Source organism: Carettochelys insculpta, chromosome 5 (assembly GCF_033958435.1).
Source record: "Carettochelys insculpta isolate YL-2023 chromosome 5, ASM3395843v1, whole genome shotgun sequence".
Classification (NCBI taxonomy): Eukaryota; Metazoa; Chordata; order Testudines; family Carettochelyidae; genus Carettochelys; species Carettochelys insculpta.
The window spans coordinates 84,298,250-84,322,647 of record NC_134141.1 but is presented as its reverse complement, the minus strand read 5'-3'; the positions used below and the strand labels follow the sequence as shown (position 1 = coordinate 84,322,647).

The following is a 24,398-nucleotide window of genomic DNA, read 5'->3' as shown; positions in this document are numbered from 1 at the left end:
GCTTGTCTCTAACCTGCGCGACCTCATGAGAGGCCCAATGAGAAAACGAAAAAGGGCTCCAGCCTGTCCAATCGCGCCGATGGTTATTGGTCCGTAACTGGGAACGCACTTCCGGGACCAGACCGTGAGGCGGTCGGAAAAACCTTCATTGTTCACGGCAAACGGAGGGGAAGTGACGTCATCGAAAAATTAACAACTCCGGTAACGGGAGCAGTATGGACGAGCCTAGGTGAGTGGGTCAGATCCTGGAGACCTGTCGCGCTCAAGCTCGCGCCTACTGCCCTTTCCCCACGGCATGAATAACGGTGACACCGGGCACGCGGCCGCCCGTTAAAGTGGCTGCAGGCGGTAGTGGCCCAACGTTGGGCGCGTTTCTGCCACCGGCGCTGCTTTGGCTGTACCTGGAACTGAGTGTCGCCGAACCGGCACTTGTAACGCGCGGCTCAAGCCGCCCTCGCGGTTGCTTTGGAAACTCTGGCCCCGCTAGAATAGTGTTTATCGCTGCCGTTGTCTGGTGTGCTTGTCATGTCAGCAGGGGCAGCGGGTCACTGGCAGTTTCAGCTTTAAAAGCTGGGGAAGCTGGAACAGGGTTAGGCAGCGGCGCTTTGCCTGGAAAGCGGAGCACGTGAGCGATCAGCTGAAACTTGTCTTCAGGATCTGTAGTAGGTTCCTCTGATCGTCCAGATAGATTTTAAGGTGTTGGCTTTTACATGCAGAGTCGTAAAAAGCTTAAATCTAGCATACTACGTTGCCATAATATTAATGGCACTGAAGTCAACTTTACCTCAGTTATAGTAAGAAGGTGTCAGGAACTGCTTTTCTGTCCTGATCTGAAATAGCTTGGCTTTACCATCTTGCAGCAACTATTTGTGTCATTTGGCTTATGAAGAGAGTTAGAAACTAAAATCTTGTCCAGTGGCAGTGTTAGTATTTAATTGTCTGGTATAAAAGGTGAACTGATTTAATTGGATTTTATTTTTATAATTTTGGATAATTGTAGGGTGTTCAGTTTGGGAAGGGATGCTTTTTATTCTAAATCTAATATAAACACAATAAAATTAAAATAAGATTATTAAAAAATTCTTGCCATTTTAGGATACCTGTTCTTCTGCTTACAAACTTTTCCTGTGCTGTTTTTCTCCCTACCTCACCTTTGTACTTTCCAAAAGACTGAGTTGCAGAAGTTTCTGAATTTGGAGGAACTACAGCATGTACTTTTGCACAGTGGAATTAATGTATAGGTATTTACAGTACTGATCATGATAGTTTTGCAGTAGCTCATCATAAATATTAACAAATTGGGCCTTGAAATATGCCCACAGGTTAGGGAAATATCCTTTTATAAAGGCACAGGAGTACTATGTGACTTCATAAAATTACACTGAACTGAGAAATGAATTGAGATAGGGTAACCATCCACTCCTTTTTGGGTAGGACAGCCTTATATTATGGGTGCTAGGAAGGTGTCCTGATTTATTGTGCCAAAGGAGCTAATTGCCCCATATTCCATCTTTTCCCTGAGTGCAGGTGGCTGCTGCCCAGTTCTGGCTTCCCATAGCTTGGGGAACCAGGAGCTGGACTGGTGCAGCTGCCTCCTGGATCCCCACAGCTGGGGGAGAAGGGAACCTGACTGGTGGAGCTGCGACTCGGCTTCCCATGACTAGGGGAGCCAGGCCAGCATAGCTGCCACCTGGCTTCCCAGAGCTAGGGGAGTTGGACTAGCATGGCTGCCAGGGCCCAGTTCCCCCACTGCTGGGGAAGCTGGGAGCAAGACTGGTGTGGTGGTGTGGCTGTTCCCTGACTCCTTGTGGCTGGGGTAGCTAGGAGCTGGACCAGCATGACTTCTGCCAGTTCCTGGCTCCCCATGGCTGGGGGAAGCCAGGAGCTTCACTGGCAGGGTGGCAACTGCCCCCCGCAGCCAGAGAGCACCCCCGGCACCCAGCAGGGAGGCAGCCTCCACAGGCCAGCCACCATCTGACCATCCATCCCATTTTGGTGGGGGGAGATATGGTCACCCTAAATGTAGATCACCTAACTGCAGTTTCTGTGCATTTACCTATAAACCATCCTTCCTCTCTATAGAATCCAGCATTGGAGTTCATAATGTATATTTATTTATTTATTTTGGGGAAAGAAAAAAGAAAAAAGCACAGATTGAAGTCTTGAACTTTGTATTGGTTTAATAATAATCTGGATTTTGTCTACATAAATTAGTGATTTGCATTGGCTCTGAACATATTGCAGTTCACACACACTTCTTTTAGAGGAAATTAGCTATAAAAGATTTTCATGTGTACAGCGAAGTGGACAGCCACTTGTTTCATTTAACCAATAATAACTCTGTTAAGATCTTGAGTCTGCAAGGTGACATACATTACTATAAAAAGATGACAAAGGTTTCTTGCTAACTTATTAAATGGAGCCTGTGACAATTTAGGGTTTGATGCAGGATCAAGTCCTACAAGGTGCTGAAGTCACCTAATTGTGTGAGACAATACATTATCATGCTTGTTGAAATCCAGAACCATTTATTTTAACAATGCTGGATCTGGTTCTGATTTACAATTCAGTAGAGTTGTAATGATGTAAAATAACCATAAGTAGTTTAGAATCAGGTCCAATAACTGTGTTGCAGTTTCATTATAAACCAGCAGGCTACACTCAGGATTAGTTTTCTGAGACACACATAGCTATGGGGTGGGGGAGGGCTTTTTCTTCAAGATTTTGCTGGGCCAGGAGGGTGCTATAGGTAGAGGAGATAGGTCTGGAGCATTTACCTGCCACCCCACTCCTGGGGCACATGGACATGCGCACACACTGTGGGAGCTGCAAAGAAAGGCCTCAAGGGAAGCAGCTCTGCATGCTGCCCTTCCCCCAGCTCAGAAGAATGGGGAGCAGCAGTGTGCAGAGCCACTTCCTCTTCTGTACTGTGGATGTTGCCATATTAGGAATACGTGGAGTATAGAGGTAGAAGTGTAAGCCTTCTGTACATAGTCTTAAGCCCAAATCTTATAAATCTTACTGAGACAGAGTTCTTAATAAAGACTACAAGATGTGGCCCTATGAGGAGATGCTTTACTCTAGCTGCTTTGGAGCAAAGTTTATGTACCTTATAGAGTCAAAAAGCCCAATACCCCTCCCTCACACCCTTCTTGGCATATATTTTTAATACAGAAATTAACAGAGTTCAGGTTAGTTTGGCTGGTTCTAGGATTCTAAATGCAGGAGTGGTCAGTCTCGATTCTCTTTTTCTAGTGAGTCACTTATGCCCATGGGGGGAAAATGCGAACCACCTTCCCAGTGAGTCATAACATTCACCTACCTGATCCTTTCTTCACAAGTATCCAACAAAAAAGTGAGGTATTTCAGAGTTTCAAACTACACATTTTCATTGTTTTCCTCAAATCAGATGTTCCATGGAGTAGCTGGAGGCAGCTTAATGATAGTCAGTGGAGGAAAATCTCTTGTCTGCTTCCATGTTATGTCTTATTTCTTTTCACTGAGCTGCTTGTAATCTTAGTAATTGAAAGGTCAGATCCTGAAATCCTTATTTAGTTATAACAATTGTTAGCATCAGTTTGAATTTTGTTTAAATAAATAAAATCAAACACAGATTTTGAGATTTGGCCTGAAATTTGTATCTATATAATTGCAGCTAGTTTAAATGTAGTGTTAATAACGTGTTTTTTATTTCATCATGAAGTTGTGGCATTGTATTTAAACTTTCCAAATATTTCTGTTCAATTGTAGATTCTTCTGAAGTCCAGATCACTTCAGGGAGTGCTTGGCTGTGTGGAAGTTATGCTAACAAACCACTACCAACTGGAAACCATGAAGCAATATTTTACATAGTTGAGATTGAAATCATGGCATCTTCAGCAAATCTAGATGTTGGGGCACAGATAATTGTGGAAGAGTGCACTAGCAGCTATAGTCTGTCTCACATGCCAGACATTAAAGTAGAACACCAGCTTGATTCCACCACAGAAGAAGGCCCAACTCAAAGTGTTACCATGGGAATGAAATTCATTTTGCCTAATAGATTTGATATGAATGTCTGTTCTCGATTTGTGAAGTCGTTGAATGAAGAAGATAGTAAAAATATTCAAGACCAGGTTAACTCTGACCTTGAAGTGGCATCTGTCTTATTTAAAGGTTGAACTTTATGGTGCAAATTGTGTGTAGATTATCTTTCCCCCCCACCCATTTTCAATATTTTCTCAAGATTATAGATTAGTTCCTATTGTTTCCTAACATGCTAGAGCATTTTGAAAACTACAAAGCAATATTCAGGATGATTATTCCACTGTCTTCTATTTGCAAAAGATTCCATAGGCAAATGTGTCGTGCCCAGTTCTGTACTACTTATGCACCCAAAACTTCCATTAAAGTCTGAAAATTTGGGGTGAGGAAGGCAAAGTCCATTACAAAGTATGCAAGCTAACTTGTAAAAACAAAGTTGCCTAATATCTTGATGTTTTAATCTATAGCAATTTTCTATCATGTATTCCCCAACATTTCTGTTATATAGCTGGTTCAAAAGTAGTTTAATTCAAAACTTGTTTGCTGCTTCAGATTACATACATCTTATATATATCTTTAAGAAGCTTTTTTAAAGCAATAGGAGTAAAGAAAAGTCATAAATGAATGTACTTAGACCATGAGTCTACATTGAAGGATATGTCTATAGTGTCCAAAAAATTAAACTACTGCCACATTGAGAATATAATCATCTTTTGATGGGATAGTCCCCAGTCCTGCACACAGGTATGCTCTCAGGCCCACAGAGAGCCCTAATGAAAGAATTACATGAGCAGTTGTTAGTTTTAATATACTTCTGGGGGAAATTAAGAGTTTTATCTCTTCCCTGAAGTTGATAATATAACAAATTTATGTCACTGAGAGTGGCCTCTTTTGATCTTGTTTTATCAGTATGATGCTGCTAGATTTGCAGTCATTGCAATAATTGCCTAGTTGAGTCATTTTCACCTATTCTTGAAAGTCTTTAGTGACTCTGTCCAATTCTGTGATCTGTTCCATGTAGGCAGACCTTAGCACCTGTGTACAGGCTCACTGAAATTGAGTGGAGCTTTGTGTTGGCATTGGACTACTCACACAGAACAGCCTGCAAAATTGAGGGTTACATTTGTTACTTTTTTCATATCTGCGCTTTTAAACTTAATTTTCAGATTTCTGTACTATATTATCAGAGATCAGTCTTGTCATGGTGTTGAATCTAATCCATTTCCCATAATGAATATGAGCTTTGGTTCATTATGGGTTTACGTTTTTTGTCCGTCTTCTATATGGCTGCAGTTCAGCCATCATATTAGGGCCTTTACCTTTGTAGCCACCTCTGCAACTGTTTGATTTACAAGTAAAATGTAATTTTGTTTGAACTATATTTGCTCCAGTGACACACATTTTTTAAGTCCAATTTTGTCCTGAATTTGTACTCAGATGTATAACTGTGAAGTTCTTTACAGTATGACTCCAGAGTTACTGGTCATGTTAACTAACCTCAACTCATTTAATTACTACTATACGCTAACGCCAACTCAATTCATCCAGTAATGTAATTTAAAGTAATGCAATGTAAAGTGATGACTTCCTACATTTAAAGTGTTGGAGTTTTTGCATTTTTTTTAATTCTGTGGCTTCTAATCTGAGTTCTCAGAAGTAATGTATCCTCTCCTGAGAACTGGAATCCAAAGTAGAAAGTACGTATTAAATCATTTTAAATTACTCTTTCTGTATTCATCTGTTAGAAAACTAGGAGAACTAACCTGAGCACTGTGCAACTGAAGCATGGTATAGAAGGACCTTTAGGACTGCAGCTTCTGCACACTCTAAGGGTGTGTCTACATTTGCATTCCTCTTTTGAAAGAGGTATGCAAATGAGGTAATTTGAAAATGCAAATGAAGAAAAAATTGCATATTTGGCACCTCATTTGCGTATTCTAATTTCAAAAGAGCTTCTTTCGAAAGAAGAAAGCCAGTGTAGATGCTGCTTTTTCAAAAGTAAACCCCACCTTCGAAAGAATCCTTCTTCTCATTAAATAAAGGGAAGAAGGATTCTTTCGAAGATGTGCTTACATTCAAAGGAGCAGCATCTACACTGGCTTCCTTCTTTCGAAAGAAGCTCTTTTGAAATTAGAATATGCACATGAGGTGTTAAATATGCAAATTTATACCTCATTTGTATTTTCAATTCACCTCAGTTGCCTGCCTCTTTCAAAAGAGGAATGCAAGTGTAGAGGCACCCTAACAGATAGACATCAGTTAATTTGGGAGGTCTCCATTTCTCTTGATCAATAGTGGTAAAACATCATTCACAATGTAGTTGTAGTTTTGCTGAAGCAACAGTGAAATTATACCAAAAAGGAGACATAGTTAATGCAGACACATGGTAGAAGATTTACATTATGATCTTTGGATAATTGTAGGCCATATTCATGATTAGAGTATTGATTTAGGAATGAATTTGGTCTTTTCACTTTATTCTTTCATATATGTAACTAATAGTGGAAATACATTCCATCACTCGTATTTTATGCAGTCTTTGAATATTCTATAATATTAACATATCCTACTTCTATTTCAAATCTGTAACTTTCCTTTCTGCATTATTACAGTCAGTAAAAGACTTTCTCTTTTCCCTGTTGAATTTAGCCGAATGCAACATCCATACTTCCCCTTCTCCTGGAATTCAAGTAAGACATGTGTATACGCCATCAACAACTAAACATTTCTCACCCATAAAACAGTCAACTACTTTAACTAATAAACATAGGGGAAATGAGATCTCCACAACACCCCTTCTTGTAAATTGTGAGTATTCTTCTACATGATAGTAAATGTTGTAAGTTAATAACTGTTTGTCGGATGTTTTGGTTCCTTTCATTGGGACCTTTCATAGATTAAGGCCAGAAGAGACTGTTAGATCATCTAGGCCGTGTCTACATATGCCCCAAACTTCGAAATGGCCATGCAAATTAACTCATGGGAATAAGGGGACTTCGAAGTAGGCGGGGCCCTTTCAAAAAGGAGCCCCGTCTGGACGCGCCGCGCAGTGGCAAGGCGCGTCAATTTCGAAGCGCTGCTGCCACCCGCATGCTAATGAAGCGCTGAATATGCATTTCAGCGCTTCATTAGTAAACTTCAAAATGGCCATTTGCATGGCCATTTCGAAGTTTGGGGCACGTGTAGACATAGCCCTAGGCTGACATCCTTCATGGCAAAGGCCATATTTTGTCCATTCACTCTGTACTGAAGCCAATGAGTTATGCTTTAGCCAAGCACATCTTTCAGAAAAGTATCCAAGTCTTGAGTTGCAGACCTTACAGAAGGCACTTCTGATTCTTTTTGTCTATAAATGACATTACTTGATTTTTTTTAACCCCTATTAATCTGTTATCAGTGTAGGTATAGCAAATAGAAGTTACTAATTATTTTGTAAGTGCCAGCAATGTCCTGGATATGACACAATAAATATTAAGACAGTCCCTTCTCTGTAGCAACGAGATTCAAGGAGATAGAAGATGTACTGACAGGAAATTGTCCAAAGATATTCTTTAAATCTTAAACTGATAATCTAGTAGAACTTTCATCTTATAAATGGCCATAGTTTAAAATCTTAAACATACATCTCTATTAAGCTCAGCAAGTTCAATGACAAAATTTGCCCATTGCTATTGGGCAAGTGAACAGAGAGCTCTATCATGTAATGCCCTTTTCTGAATAAAAGGTGTATCCTTTCTGAGAAATAAAATTATAACGGTGAATAGGAACAGTGGACTTTTATTTAATGGATAAGTGGAAAGTGTTATTAATTTGTATGTATAACTATGTTCCTTCCCCAAGACAAAATGATTGTACCCTCAGTCTCCATGCCCATGGTGTGCTTGTTATAGGGAGCCCTCTGTGCCTATACAGAGCCCATTGCAAGATCAAGGTCTTAAATGTTTGCTTTCAGACTTCTGCTGTAATAACTGTTTTCATGCCAAAGTTTTGTGGAATGTGTAAGTGGGGGGGTGGGGAGATAATGGAAATATTTTCCTCCCATTAGAAAAATAGATCATGTTGCATATGCTTACAAAATACTTTATCTAGTGCTTATTGTACTCACTGGGCTTGTCTACAATTGCCCCAACTTTGAAGGGGACATGAAAAGCAGGTTGATGGGAGATTACTAATGAAGTGCTGCGGTGAATACGCAACACTTCAGTAGGCTAATTCTCCCCCGCAGCAACTTCCAAGTGTCAAACTTGGAAGTGCCAGCATGCATGTAGCTGCAGGCACTTCCAAGTGCCTTTACTTGCCAAAATTTTGAGGAGTAAAGGCACTTTGAAGTAGCGCAGGCACTTCAAAGTGCCTGTGACTACACACATGCCGGTACTTCAAAGTTTGTCACTTTGAAGTTGCTGTGGGATAGAATTAGCCTAAAGAAGTACTGCATATGCACTGCAGCACTTCATTCGTAATTTCCCATCACCCTGATTACCATGCCCCCTTCAAAGTTGGGGGCAGGTGTAGACATAGCCACTGTGAGTCAGGTATTGACTTCAACAGGCAGCCGGCTAAGTTAGTACTGAATGCTGTGACCCCATCACAGCATGTTTTGAATATTCTAATGCAACAAAAGGTTTAATAAGTGTTTGCAGCTTCCTTAAGTCTTAAGATAAGTGAGAGTGTTTGTTTGTGTGACTGTCTATAAAAATTCAGTGCTGATGAAGAAACCCAAGATGAGTTTAAGAATTAAACAGAAATAAAGGAACATTGGAGGAAACATTGGTTAATTGTTTCAAAACTGAAAAGAATATGTTCTCAGTGTATCAGTCATTTGGGGGTTTTTAGTCTCTTTTTTTCCCTCTTCTGATAAATGTTTCTGAAGGCAATATAACATTGGTGCGAAGTGACATTCAATTACACATCAGGTGGCAAGTAGCCATCTCATGGAGATACTGACTACATAACAAAATTTGTAATTCAACATCTGTGGAAAATATTTTGCCCATCTAATACAATTGAGTTTGTGGGAAAATATTAAGTCCTCTTGAGCCACTTTTAAGAATACAGCAGAACTGATTCAGAAGTTGATCCGAAACCAATATTCGCACAAGCTTTATGTACACACAATACCTCTATGTGCTCTTTTGCAGCTCTGTCAGTTCACCAGTTGGCTGCTCAAGGGGAAATGCTTTATTTGGCCACACGTATTGAACAAGGTGAGTCTAAGAGGCTTTACATTTTCATCTTTTCTTTGGAAGATGTTTAATCTTGTTCTATTTTATTATAGCCCCTAGCACACATTAGCTAACTAGAACTCGCACCCGCCCCAATATACAACTAACTTCATAAACTCATGATATCCATTTTTATGGACTTTGATTTTATGTTTTTGTACTTTAAAGCTGTCTGCTCTCCCAGTTGTGCAATTTGGTGTGCAAAGTAGAAGTATTAATGAGAGTTGCATGTTAATCCTTTCTATACTGAAGCGGGGGTGAGGGGAATTTTAGATACCATGTATAGATAACTGTGAAAGTGAGATAAGCATTGCAAAAATCTGCAGATTAGTTCTGAGATGATTTAACCATAGTATTCTTTACTGCATTTATAGTTTGAAACAAATTCTATCTAAAATGAGTGTATTTATAGTCAATTTATCAGTTAATTATATAGCTTTATACTGTAGTTTCAGTCAGCTCTTCACTATTTATCAGGCCAGTTTTGAGTTATGCAGTATCCACAGTAAAACTGTATTATTATTGTATAATGGATATTATTTTCTGTGAAATAAACTCCTAAATAGCCTCCATTATACTGTCCATCATGCTAATGTAGTTACTTGAAAGAAGTTATAACAGAAGTCTCACTGACTGGCTTAACAGACCATAGTTTGTTTCTTGGCCTAAGGAGGTGGTATGCTAGCGTATGCGAATTTGAAATTTACTTTCTGCAGATGTTCATGCAAGCTAAACTGTCTGAACTTTGAACTTCGTAGGAAGCACAGGACTGGGAAACCAGAGACAGCAAATTCATATTTTAAGTTTGAGCATACATTTATTTAGATTTGACTAATGGTAAAAGAAGTCACTTTTATAAGAATTTTTGGCACCCTGACACCTAATATATCTTACAACAATGTAAGTATACTAAGCAGCATTGTAAAAATAAACAGCCATCAGGAAAAAATTATCTCAACTCATCCAGCCAATGAATCTGCTCCAAAAACACACCATCCCCCTTCATTTCTGGGAACACACTTAACCCTCTCCACAAAATCCCAGTCAAATACACAAAGTTGCCAGTTCTTTATTCTTGTCCTCTAGTTTTACATATTATTTATTTGAGAGAGTAGAATGGCTCTAAGTCATGGTAAACACATTCAAATTGCCTAATAACTATTAGTAGGGAACCTATTGTTGGGGTATCTGCTCTGCTATGGCCAAAAATATACATGGCCAATATTATGGACAAATTACCTGCAATATTTCAGTATAAAAATGAAGCTTGCTTTGTGGAAATGTGAAAGTCATCAGAAGTTAGGTTTTCCTCGTCCCGTCCTCCATTTCAGCATGAATAAGTGTATTTCTGTCACTGTCAGGGTTAGATTTTGTATGTAAAATGTTAGGCCAGAGTGGATTTTATGGTAAAATTATAAACACAGCTGTTCATAACAGAAATGTTGACACTACCTTTATTCTAACAGCACTTACAGTAAGGCAGCAAAAATGATCATTGAACTGTATTTTTCTTAACAGAAAATGTAATCAACCATAAAGACGAAGAAGGTTTTACCCCTCTGATGTGGGCCGCAGCTCATGGTCAGATAGCAGTAGTAGAATTTCTTCTTCAGAATGTAAGGAGAAAATACAATTTTCAAAGTTCTTTGTCTGTTTTATATAGATAAGTGTGCACATGCTGCTACATCACTAAAAGTCACGTTAATTGCTCTGCAAAGGGGAAATAAAGGGCAAGTACAGTGAGGCATACTGTCCTTTGAAGCACTGCCCTATGACTGTGCATAATGTCACTAGTATCCTGGCCTCCAGCACTTCCTGCAAATGCCTTTCTCTCACCAGCTTCTCTGTGGCTCAGCCCTCCGTCTAGCTCAATACCCTGTTTGGGTAACAGAAAGGTCCAAATGAAAATCCAAAGAAATCTGAATCATGCTTTTGCTCCATTCGGAAAATCTTCTCCTCCTATGTACAAATTTAGTGTCAGGGCTATAGGCGCCAACTTCCACTCAAGCCAGTGGGGTGCTGAACCTCTACTCCACTGTAGGCCTTGTCCATGTCTCTTCCCACCCACCACCCTTGCTCTACCCCAATTCCAGTCTTTCACTCAAGTCCTGGCTCTTCCTCCCTCCACGAGTGCACCCCCCCCCCACTCTCCCAGAGTTCCCTGAATGCCCATGAATCAGATGTTCATAGCATTCCAAAAGCACTGGGAGGGCAGGGGAGGAATTGGTCAGCAGGGCCACCAGTGGGTGAGAAGCAGTAGGGAGAAGGGGAGCTTGTTTGCTGGTAGGTACTCGGCATCCACTTATTCTTCCCTGTGTGTGCTCTAGCCGCAGAGTAACCATGGGGATAACCTCACAGGATTCTATTGTACTCCTTATGGATGTCTTCAGAGCTATGCCCCACTCTCATCCCTGGGACTTTCTATTTACAGGAGAGTTGTGCTTCCTCTGGAGTCTCTCTCTAGATTTGCAGCTAGGATCTGCCACTAACTCCTATGCATCCAGCTGGAATCACTAATTACCCTGATCCCAGCTTGCCTTAAAGGGCCCTCCAGCCTGTGACAGTAAGCTTTTTAAATAGGACTGTTTTTTTTTTTCTTTCAGGGTGCAGACCCTCAGATTTTGGGGAAAGGACGAGAAAGTGCATTGTCATTGGCCTGTAGTAAGGGATACACGGATATTGTTAAGATGCTGCTTGACTGTGGCGTTGATGTGAATGAGTATGACTGGGTAAGTCAGTCACTGTATGTTATAGCATGCATTGGTCAGAAATTTGCTCCAAACTCTAGAACAGACATGAATTTGAAGATCATGGTAAGTTTTAAGAAATGTAAACTTGGAAAACCTAGAACATAACAGACAGATACATTGTCCATGGGAGGACTTGCTTTTACAGGACCAAGAGAGTTTGTTCAGGCCTCTGTGGCCAACTGTAGCCTCGTGGTTGGATGGGCAGATGAGTGTTGTCTAAGCCTAATAGGAGGGCTAGATGAGTGTTCCTGGGCTCACTTCTTGATGGAATCAGGGACCTTGAGTGCTTGTCTTCGTGCCCCAGGGCTTACTAGGGACTTTTCTGGTGAGGTGAAATGCTTATTTTTCCCCACACTATTGGCCCTTCCCAGGACTTCTAGCCACAGAAGAACTTATATCTATAGTAAGTATGGCAGTTCCTTATACATCAAACTACTAAGCAAATTACCTATGATATAATCAGCCCAGGGCAGGAGAAATTTCTTAGGGAGGAAGGCAACATCTGAGTTAATCTTTAAAATGCAATTGCTTTAAAAGAGAGAAACTGGCCTTTGACTCTTGTGAATGTTGCCTTTCAAAGGTGATGTCATTGACTAAACTGCACTGTCAGAAACATAAGCCTGTATCACAAAATTGCACAGAAAAGGTCTAAATTTAAAAAGTATTTGCTTACTCAGTTTTCTTTTTTCTTTTTTACATGAATGTCAAAGTTAATTGTTATGATCCAATGAATATTACTACTGAATTATTTATATTCCACCATAAGGATTCCTTCAGAACAACATCAGCAGTAAAAATATAAATAAGGGAAATAAGCATGTATTTCAGGTTAATAATCACATTTTAAAAGGTTTCAGATTTTGAACATATAGATAATTTTCTAAAGCACCTGGAATTTTTTGTACATGATGATGAATGCTTCAGAAGATTTTGTATTAGTTAAATATTTCCCATATTTAGTGCAATAAAAATGTTTACCACTTGATTATTTATATCATGTCAACAGTGTGCTCAACACCAAGTGACAGCAGTAAAAACAGGGACTCAGAATTGAGATGTGGTTTAATTTGGGGCACACTGGAGTCTGGACATGGAACTGCCATAACTGGCTCTGGTGCGATCATCCTTTTTGTAGGAATCAGCCTGCTAATTCCTGCTCTTTGCTCTGTCCCAAGACAGAGTTAAGTGGAGGAGATTTGTAGATAACCTGTGCTCCACAACAGAGTACAAGGTAGAGACCCCATGATTATTGCTATCTGAAGGACTTAAATACATGTACTACTTACTATGAGAGCATTCTAGAACAGCTGTTAAGTTTTTGAACTAGATACATGAATTCCAGCTATTAAAAACTGTCTTTTTTAATTCTTATGCAGAATGGAGGGACACCTCTGCTATATGCAGTACATGGAAACCATGTGAAATGTGTAAAAATTCTCTTAGGTAAGACACGGAGATTTTCATTTCTTAATATTATCCTTAAAGAATGCTGTTACTAATAATGGTAAACTACTAACCATCAACATAATTTGTTTTTTCTTTCTATTTTATGTAGAAAACGGGGCTGACCCAACTATCGAGACAGATTCTGGCTATAATTCCATGGATTTGGCTGTGGCTTTAGGCCATCGGAGTGGTGAGTGTTTCTATACCTTTTAGGTTTGCCTATTTTTTATTGCCATTTGTGTACCTACAGTAGCAGTGCTTTACTGACTAAAGTCCCTGTTTCAAAATAGTTTAATATTGCTAAACCTGTTAGGCTGTTGTTTTCAGTTGATTGTGGGCTAGTTAAAATACTTTCTTAATTATGCAAATATTAATTGACTAAACTCATTGTTTGATTTTATTAACTTGTGCTTTCAAAATCAATTAAAAAGTTAGCTCTAGCAGCATGTGCTGTATAATTTTGCAGTATGTAATTTAGAGGACAGGCTGGATTGTACAAGGAACTAGTAACAGGTCATTCGCCTGTAGTTCACAAACCCAGGTCAGTAGTGAAAGTCACTGATCTTGAGCCATATCTTTAGGCCAGTGGGGAGTGAATCTACTTTACAAACTTCTCTATGTGGGGACAACTCAATCAGAAGAAGGATTTATTCTAGAGGAGTGCATACAGTGACACTTCCACCTCCAGGGTATGGTCATGGGAAGATAGTATTAAACTCTACCTTAAGATACACAGGAGCCCTGTCTGCTTAGGCTGCCCAGCAGATGACATGAATTAGCTGCTGTCTTACTCCAGGGTCAGCTTGGTCCATCTTTCTCTGAGATGGGTTGTTTGTTTTTTGAGTACTTTTGCCAGGCCTTTGTTATCATGTACACTAGTCACAATATTCTTGGACTTATCTCTGTGAACTATTAGAAAATTTTTTTTTTGTATAAAAGCATAAAAATTGCTGGGGGAGAGGACAGTTCTGCCAAGGTCCTTCCAGTTTGTCTGTCTATATTCAGGGCTTCCTTGGCTTATATAGAGTCAAAAAGGGGCCTCTTCAGCTGGCTTCTGAACCATATGAAATCTTTGTTTTTAAACTGTGAACTGAATAAAAAATAAGCTAATCCATGCATGTAACTGCTGCAAATCCCTGGGCTTATGTTGCAATTGACAACTTCATAGATTACTTCTATTTTGAACACTAAGAAAATCACCAAAAAGTTTCTAACAGTGACTATGGTTTTTACCTGCTAGTATTCACTCACTCTGTACTTACATGTTAAAATCCTCCATGCCCTACCTAATCTCTCCCATCTACATTTCCAAAGCAAGCTATAGACCTTGGCTTTGTCCCATTCTCGATCAACATACTGGCCCTCATTAGTGTATTCATTGTTTTGCATTATATGATGCTTTAATTTTCATAGATCCAAACCTATAGTGCATTAGTTCATGTCCTGTACAATCATCCAGTCAAAATAAACAAGTCAGTATCTGGTAGTAAAATACAACAGCAGTGATTTGGAAATCATTGAACATTAACTAACTAGGTTGTTTCTCCACTTCAGTTCAACAGGTTATTGAGTCTCATTTATTGCAGCTCCTTCAAAATATCAAGGAGTAAATGACCTTCTGTTGATAGAAAATTGTTCCACACCTGAAGATTTGGACCATGTTTTTGCCCTAGTGATAAAGGCTTGTTAACTTATTTAACTTTACCTCAATGAAAATATTGGGCTGGTTTTAGTAAGATACTTACTTCACGTAGTTCACTGATGTTAATATAAGTCTGTGAAAACTGATCCTTTTGTAAATGTACTTTATGTAAATTTTTAATATAATCATTGTGTTGCATGTAAACCTTGAATAAAGTATAACTGGGTAAATGTTAACATTGAGTGCAGTAACTGAGTTTCTGCAGAGTATTCCACTCGCTTGTGTAAATGATAGTGTCCCTCTAGACTTTGTTTTAGATTTTTAGGTATGTAGCACAGAAGATAAGTTTCTTTGTTTATAGGAAAAAAGTGCACAATGTGTGGTTGTTTACAAAATCTTATGCAGATGAATTAAATGCTTTGTTGACTTCTGTGTTTCTGATTAAACTGTGGGGTTTGGTTGGGAGAGGGGGAAGGAATTAAGCATTGGGAGCTCAATTCCAATTGTCATTTAAGACCTCTAAAACCTTTGGGACCTTCTCTGCTTCTTTTTTGCTCATCAGTAGGTGCAGAAACAGCATCTCCTTAGCTAGAGATTTACCTGGAATGTGGGACCCCAGTAGTCTTAGATCTGGCTCACCTTGCATGGTTTGGTGAAATCTTCTTTACAGTGACTGGCGTAGTGGATGTCAGCGATTGGGGGAAAATGGGTAGAAAGAGTGCCTAGAGTCCATTGTTGTTTTCCACTGACATGGTCCTTTGAGGATCTCTGTCATCTGGTGCAAGTTACAGCTGTTGTTAGGCTGATTTAATCTACACTAGAGAAAGGCAGAGAATTAGGGAGGGATCGCTGGCTCCATGGTAGGCTCCCCACTGCTTTGCGCAGCCTAATTTCAAAAGGGCAAATGTGTTTATCCTTGCTAATTCTTACGGAGCACTTCTCTTGCATCCCATCATGCATCTAGGTAAGTTGCATGTATTCATCAAGTGAAAAGAACAGTAAATCTGATATCAGAGTAAAACAGTTCTATTAAAACTTTAGTTCAGAACTACCTATTGCATGTAGTATAAGTAAACTCAGTATTTTAAAACAAACAAAATGCCTGAAGGGAATGCTAATTATCGTAAAGTTGCAGTATTGGAAATAGGGTGTTTGTGGGGGTGGCGGGGAGTTAATTGATGTTTAAAGTTGTTTTACAGTAAACTTCCATATGCAGCATTCTGTCATCTGAAACACTCATAAGTGGCATTTTAATTATATTTTAGTTTTCTGTATGTACAGTGTAGTGAAAGTAAATGCAAATAAACACAGTATAAGTTTACAGTGTACAATGCTACTGTTGTAGGTAAATAAGTTACTCTGCATACATTTTTTTTCTTAATATCTAATCTTGTTTTTCTTTAGTGTTATACCTAGCAATGCATTATCCAGAATATTTGAACATCCAGCAACCTCCTGGTCCCGGGACTGCTGGATATGAAAGTTTACTGTAACTGTTTTCAGTCTAGTGATAGAACGTGTATATATAGTGCAAACCATTCTTTCTTGAAATTTAATGATTTATGATCAAACATACTTCATTTCAGGTTTCATTTTCTTTATGAATATGCGTAAAACACAATTATCCTTTTTCCTGTGGTTTCATATGACAGGAAGGAGGTCATTTTAAAATATAAGCATTCAATAACCATTTCACATTTTGTTGTAATCTTCAGTTTGTGCTCAATAAATTGACTCAATATAAATTAATTTATTGCTCTTTAGTTTTAAAATGTTTTTTTTTCCCTTCCTTGGATTTTCAGATTGGGTGGATGAAAGATAAAGTAAATGGAAGGAAATAAATCAGAAAAACTAATCAAATATTTTTGCTATAGAATTTCAAAGAATTTTGTGGACGCTACAGAGTTTTACCAATGCCTGCCCTAAGGATATAAATGAAAATGCTCATCTTTAGAAAGTTACCTATTTTCTGAACTCTGGACCGCTCTGTCTACCTTGAACTTTTGCTGTTAGAACAATGCAAGTGGAATTCAAGTACACTCAATAACCATTGTGATGGCCCTATACATTGTTTCATGAATGATGATTCTGCATCCAGGTGGTCTGGCAGCTCACCCGGGGGTGGTGGGGCCTCAGTCAAGAGAAGAGGAACTGGGAGTGTGTAAGTGGGGGGAGGGATGATTCTACCTTTATTGTACTGTTATTTAAGTATAAAATGTGCAGACATCTTACTGTTCTATATTCAACAGGGTGGCCTTAATTCACATCTAAGTACACTTCTTATTTGTGTAAACACTTCAGTATAAAAATACAACAGTAATATAAAAGACTTTGGTTCGTACCTTAAGGTAGGAAAATTGTAACAGGCTGAGAAACCCTGATACGTTTGTTGATATTCCAAAAGTTAAGCCACCACTCTTGTTCTGAGAGAATAAATGACTTCTTCAGCCTTCACCTTTTGGGACTTTGTTCTGTTGGTGCTACTGGTTACCTGGAGCCCAAATCCTGTGTTGGAATATAGAAGTATCTTATGACTGGACCAAGGGATTGGGAAATCGGAAGCTCCTTAATTTTAATTACAACTCTTGTATTGACTCCCCAAGTCACTTGATCTCCCTTCTTTTTCTATGTGAGAATAATGCTTCCCTACCTACCTCACATGGATTTGAAGTGCTCTGAAAATGAAGGATCTTTCTTTTTCCAATGTAAATCAGCAAAAACTTCAGTGAACTTAATGGAGTAAAACAGGTGTAAGAATAAAATAAGCTCAAAACATACCATGCAATGATGCAAATTATTAGCCAGGAATTTTTTTCTTTGAAGGCCAGTTCATCAAAACTGAAACCTTTTACGGGAAAACATTGGTGTTGCCTAGTTTCCAATTTCAAAACATTTTGAATTTTCTTTTTAAATTGTCAGTGTCCTATTTTGGCTTTTTTTTAAAGAAAATTCCATTTTTGGTTGAAAACCACCTTTTCTGTTTCCTTATTTAATTGTAGTTAATAAAAATGTTACATTCTGAAAGGTCAAAATCTAAAGGAAATGTAGAAATTGCTGAAACAAAATGTTTTGACAGACCCACTCCAAACATATTGGTGTGCAAAAATCTTCCATCCTGATGTTTTGTTTTTATCTGACTCTCACTGTACAAGAAAATAATTTCCCTGCACAGTTCTACAGTGTTATAATCCTTGCTGTCACTCCACACTTGAGATGGTCAAAATATGGTTTTAACATTTTTTTCTGGAAGAAATTTTTAAAAATCCCAAATATTTCTATTTGAAAATACTGCAATGTGCATCACAAAAATTGCTGTTCATAAGCTGTATGCTCAGCTCCCTGGTTATAGTTTCCAATTGTGCACCCCAGTCTCACTTCTTCAGAAGCGATGTGGTATGCACACTGGGAGTCTGGCCAGAGAGTCCAGCCCATAGGGAACAGTTCACTCATACCCCCAAAACTACAACTCTTATAGAGTCAGTAGTCCACATTTCTGATAAGAGAGTTTTTGACCAGCTCTACTCTGCATGTTATCCATGTTACCACCAGAGCAGCCCTTCCACAGATGTATTACAGTCTGCCTCACAAAGGCCAGACTACTTGTTAGGAGTTGTGTTTGTTGCAGTAGCTAATATGCTTTACACTGCTCTGGAAATTTCTCTTGCTCATTCATGTTTCTAAGTTGCAATGTAGTGGGATCTGCCTTGTGGAGGCCATATAATAAATGTAATTTTAGTTCTAATTAGTGACCCACCCTCTGCAAAGGTGATTGCAGTAAACTAAAGCCCCTGCTTTATTAGTGACAGGTTGGGATCAGTTGGCTGTGAGAGACAGCCTTGAACAATCTTAAAGACAAGGTAATGACAGGCAAAGGAAAAAAGGTAAGTTCTGTTCATGTAATGTACAGCACTGAAGACTGTACTAGTTACATCTAAAAATTGAAAATTAACACTTTTCCATTTCTTTTCCAGAGTTAATGATCTAGGTAGGGCAACTTACTTGGCTTCTGGTAATAATGAGAGAAAAGGGCAGCAAAGATGAGAGAAGGCAGAATTGATCAAAAGATAAAAACATAGTTGTAAATAAAACACTTTAAATATTTACACTATTAAAAAGGTCTGGTAATTTAATAGTCCTCACAAGAGAATATAAATAGATACACATTTTACATTGTAAGTTTACAATCCTCTGAAAAGAATTTTCTACAAAAGCTGAAACTTAAGAACTTAGATGCATATGGACTCTAGAAAAAAAAAAACTATCTGGGACTGGCAGGCCTGAAGAAACCAAGCAGCCTTTTAGCATAGCTAAGGTTGATGTAGTCACTGCAGCATCTTATGTGTGGTAAAGTCGGCAGGGATAGCTCGCCATCAATACTTGCTACTTTTCTCATGTTGGTGGTGTACCCACATTTACGGAAGCATGATCAGAGATCCCGTTATTGTGATAAGCAGACAAAATAAATCAACAGCCAGGGGAGTGATTGCTGCAGTGTCCGTCCATGATGTAGTGTAGACAAGGCTGCCTGTGGTTGATCCAGTCCAGTGTCCTGCTCTGATCAGAGACCATTAACAGATGCTGCTGTTACTTCTCAGCCACTCTCATTTTTGATCTTGCCTAATTCTGTGGGGGCCAAGCATGCAGTGCTTTGGTACAAACAGGTCTTCACAAAAACAATGCCTGAAACATGCAAAAGGCTAAAGTGCTGATTTATGCAACAGCTAAAACTTTGTCTTCTGACTTTACTGTATTGGTCGCTTTAATATAATATAGATGCACCTATTATTTTGGTTATCAAAAAGTCTGCAGGTATTGCATAATAGTTGAGTGTTTATCACTCCAGCAATTTTTTTCTTAAACAGATTATGGCTTTCACAAATTTACACTATTGATAGAAGTTCATTAATACTTTTCCATGCTCTTCCTTGTCTTCTCTGCAATTCAGCTGCAATTATTTGAAGATCATCCTATGCTGCAGATAGTATCTTAGCTAAACACACACACTTTCTTCATAGTTGTTCCATCCAGGTGCTTGGTGTTGGTGGGGATGTGGCTAAGCCAGGAGAGAATGAAGCCAGTGTTCACTGCTCTGCAGCCACCTCCCACTTCAACTTTTTTTTTTTTTTTTGAGCCTTTATGTGCTGTTACTCCTCCTTTGCCCTCAACCAAAGTTGGGCATGACCTAGGATCTAATGGGCCAGGAGTTCCAACCCTTTTCCAGATGGGTGTCCCATTTTGACAATTCAGGAAGATTTGGGTGATCCAAGACAATTCAAAAATGGGGGGGAGGGCAGAGTGCCATAACTACCAAATTTTGTGCCTGAGGCAAGAATATAAAATTGTGCCCCTCGCATTTATATATTAATAGTTATTCCATAAAAAAGGGAACATACATTAATGAAAACATTATTACAGTTTATTATACTTAATCTAAGTTGTGGCAAGGGAAAGATGACTCCTCAAACTGCTCCCCCTTGCCCCTGCTTAAACCCCACACTCAGCAGCTGGAGGGCTGGTGCGGGATTCACAAATAAAATGAAAAACAGAGAAATCAGCTACATAGAGAAGTAGGGAAAAAAGGGGGAAGGGAGGAGAGGGAGCAAAAATTGCTGCCAGAAACTTAAGTGGCTTGCCTGGGATCACTACTAATATCGAAGACACAGAAACAGTCTTTGTAATGTGTGGTTTCCAACTTTTTTTACACTGGCGGCCACACCGCAATTTTTTACATATTCCATGGGCTGAACACAAAATAGCCCCACACCATCATCACTACCTCAGGCCCCAACTTTAGACCCCTGCAGCCCCAAACTGCCCACAGCCTTAACCCCCACCCCCCCCGAAAGCCCAAACTGCCCCAAGTCTTAGACCCCCTCCTGCAGCCCCAAAGTGCCTCCAGGCTTAGTCCCCCCTCAGCCTTATAACCCCCCACCCCAGCCTTAGACATTCTCCCTCCTCCTGCAGCCTTCCCACCAGGGCTGCTAGGCAGGATGAATCCCCCAGCCCTCCTGCTCCCAATTAACTCAAGTGTTAAGGTTTCAGCACTTAGGGATAAAGTAATTGCTCTTTCTAGTGAGAGAGAGAGCCGCCATCTCCAGCAGCTCTCTCTATTGATAACACTACTGACACAGGCAGATATCTAAGAAACTGTGAATGGCTTCTTTAACAGCCACATGCAGCTGGGAACTGCCGAGCTGGCAACCCTTGAAAAATCTAATGGCGATCCATATTTGGGTCCCAACCCATAGACTGGGAATCCCTGCAATAGACACACTGCCATAAATTATCAGACTTCCACATTGTCCTGTGGTCCACAGTGGGAGAGCACAACTCTTGGCCATACCAATAGGGGTAGGCTGTGCACCAAAGGCCTGGTGCAAAGGAAAACTTGTCTGGCCATTCTGTGGTCTCATGTAGAGACAAAATAACTATCTGCACATAGCTAATTCAAACCATTTGTCCACAAAAGTTAGCCATGTCTGAAGAAACATCCTGATTACTGATCTCTCGGCAGAACTAAAATCAGCCATTAAATAAAAATAGGATGGTAGTTTGATATCCACACAAGGAGTCCCATGAGCCAGATTTTAAGTGTCCGCTTCTCATCCTTTATTCTTGGCCTGTTTTCATTATACCTCTTATGTTTCCTTGTGCAAATAAAAAATGGCCCAGCTCAAGCACACTGCATAGACTGAACATGCCTTGAGCAACAATCCCATTGTCTACCATTAACGAGGTGCCCTTTTTATAGCCCTGACAATCTAGGGCTAACGTTAGAGTTCCATAGAGAAGGTGCCTTTCTTTTCTTCTGCATCATCATTTAATAAACTTTATGATTCTGAGGCATACTTTTCAAGTCCTGAATCAACTGATAAAATGTCTAGAGAGCAATAAACTAAAGACAAAGGTTTTATTGCTCTTATTTATTTTAGGATGCTTTCATTTTTGGACAAGCATCACCAATGAAAGATGCAGTCCAACAGTTTATCCACAATTCTAGGTAATCTGTTCCTCCTATATATAGTTCACATTTACTGCTATATATAAACTGCAAAATGAACTACATGATTCCACAGTCTTATGACTCACCAAAGAAAATGCAACAAAGGGTCCTGTGGCACCTTATAGACTAACAGAAAAGTTTTGAGCATGAGCTTTCATGAGCACAGACTCACTTCATCAGATGCACAGTGAGTCTGTGCTCACGAAAGCTCATGCTCAAAACTTTTCTGTTAGTCTATAAGGTGCCACAGGACCCTTTGTTGCTGTTACAGATCCAGACTAACACGGCTACCCCTCCGATACTTGACACCAAAGAAAATGTTTTTCATCATTCTTATAAAGGGGATGGAAACAAATGGCTGACTGTGTGAAGATTGCTCCAATCCTTCACTTCTACATCAGAAAGCTGGCTGTTAGCATTCCAGTGCAGTTTTTTCCTTCAAACTAGGGAGCGTAGCCACACCCTGGCAGTGAGCAGATATTCATTGGTATTGTTATTGCAGTTCTGCTTGCTTGCGCCTCCTGCTGTGCAACACAACACTTTCAGGAAGTACACTGCGCTGTATGGCAATGAAGATATCAACTGGGTGAATTAAGGAGCCAGTCACTCAAGCGCTAAAGATCAAAGATATTGTTAAGGGTTATGCTCAGGGAACATCTGAACAGATCTCTCAGTTGAGGATGATTTGTCACTAAATTCTGCCAGCAGTTCTTTAGGAGTATGGGATGGTAGGGCACATCTGTCAGCCAGCAAGCACTGATGCAGTCAGCCATGTACACGAGAACCTTCAAAGATCTGGGGAGAGTAGCAAAGCTAGGTGGAAAGAATTAAACCGTCTGGAACACAAAGTAGCCACAGCAGCAAAAGGGGCAAGAAGGTGAATTGCAGTAATTTAGCCACATGTAGCTATTTGTATGTTTTATGAATTTCCAGCTGACAGAAGCTAAGTAATCCCAGGTACCCCAAAGGAATTCTAGACTGTTAGAAACCCAACAAGCAGAACAGCGCGTAGTGGTCATAGGTTACTTGGACTTATTTGGTCTGTGGAACAGCTGCATGGAAGGGTAACAAATATACCTGGATGACAGACCGCTTCATAGGCAGCATGATTTTATACATTAGCATTTTTATTTCAAATACAAAATGTGGCCGTAGGCTGGAATTCTCTTACCATACTGTATCTTTGAAATCCAGTTATTTTCTTCCACACATCCTAAGATAAATACATTACAGCATCTGATGGCATCAAATAAACCAACCCTTCCAGAACATTATTAGCCAGAGAACCATGAATGTCCTGTAGCCCTTTTAACACATTTAACATGCTAGCAGTTAACTAAGTTACATTGACCCTTAGGGGCTCTAGGCAGCTCTAAATTACACAGGCAGTAAATCTTTTGAAGACCATCTCTCTGGTTAGGGTATTACTGGAGCATAAAACACTCCAGTCTTGTCCCTTTGTATCTCTGCATTATACCAAATCGTGTCCCCTACCCCTGTTGGAGACAAGCTTGGCTGGGTGGCAAAGAGCTGACAACAATGGCTTTACACCATCAGACAATTCCCCTATACTAGAGGGATCCTCAGCTGCCTCAGTCAGGCAACTTTCCAGCTCCTGTGTGCTGCACTGCAAAACAGCTATCATGGTTACTAAAGATCTGTCTCCTATACCTTCTTTGTCCCTTGTCCTGGGAACAAAAATAAAAACACCCAATCAAAAGCTGTAACTAACATGTTAGGTGCCATTATCATTCTGGTATTAGGTTTTGTCCAGCTCTTCCTTACTTAATCTGTTTTTGCCTTAGTCTCAATCCTGCAAACACTTACACTCCTGTAACATTACAGGGTTGGAATCTTAAGATTGTAAAAGACGTGGGACAGTGATTCTCCCTCATTACGTGCTTACCCAAGGCCCAGTTTGGTCTTGCACCACTGGGAACTGCCACAATGCAGAACACTGATTTTGGCTGATGACTTCTTCTGTGGTTGAGACCAACCAACTTTAGAAACCAGTTTCACTGCAATGAAACTTAAGTAGGTTCTACTCTGAAAAAGTTCTGTAAAAACAGTACCCAACTTCCTTCCTTTTGGTATTAGCACCATATCTGCCCATTTTAGTGGCTGAAGTGAGTTTTCACTTTTTTTTCCCCCAAACACGTTAGCCCTGCAGAGACAACACAGTTGACAGAGAAGCTAGATTCTATCCTAGCTTATGCATTATCAACATAATGTTTTATTAAGTTGCAGGTAGTTTTCTTCAGGCATGACTGCAGGTATAATGTGACAACAATATGGCATCACAGATGTAACTG

The 24,398-nt window shown here is 39.6% G+C and overlaps 1 protein-coding gene across 1 annotated transcript; it reads left to right on the top strand.

Moving 5' to 3' along the window:
- The first annotated feature begins 110 nt into the window (after window positions 1-110).
- Window positions 111-15,509, top strand: ANKRA2 (ankyrin repeat family A member 2). Its single transcript, XM_074995426.1, has 9 exons — window positions 111-229; window positions 3,751-4,155; window positions 6,673-6,831; window positions 9,162-9,227; window positions 10,764-10,861; window positions 11,849-11,974; window positions 13,372-13,438; window positions 13,551-13,631; window positions 14,996-15,509. The coding sequence occupies exons 2-9, from the start codon at window positions 3,867-3,869 to the stop codon at window positions 15,049-15,051; spliced, it is 942 nt and encodes a 313-aa protein (XP_074851527.1). The 5' UTR covers window positions 111-229; window positions 3,751-3,866; the 3' UTR covers window positions 15,052-15,509.
- Window positions 15,510-24,398: the final 8,889 nt, after the last annotated feature.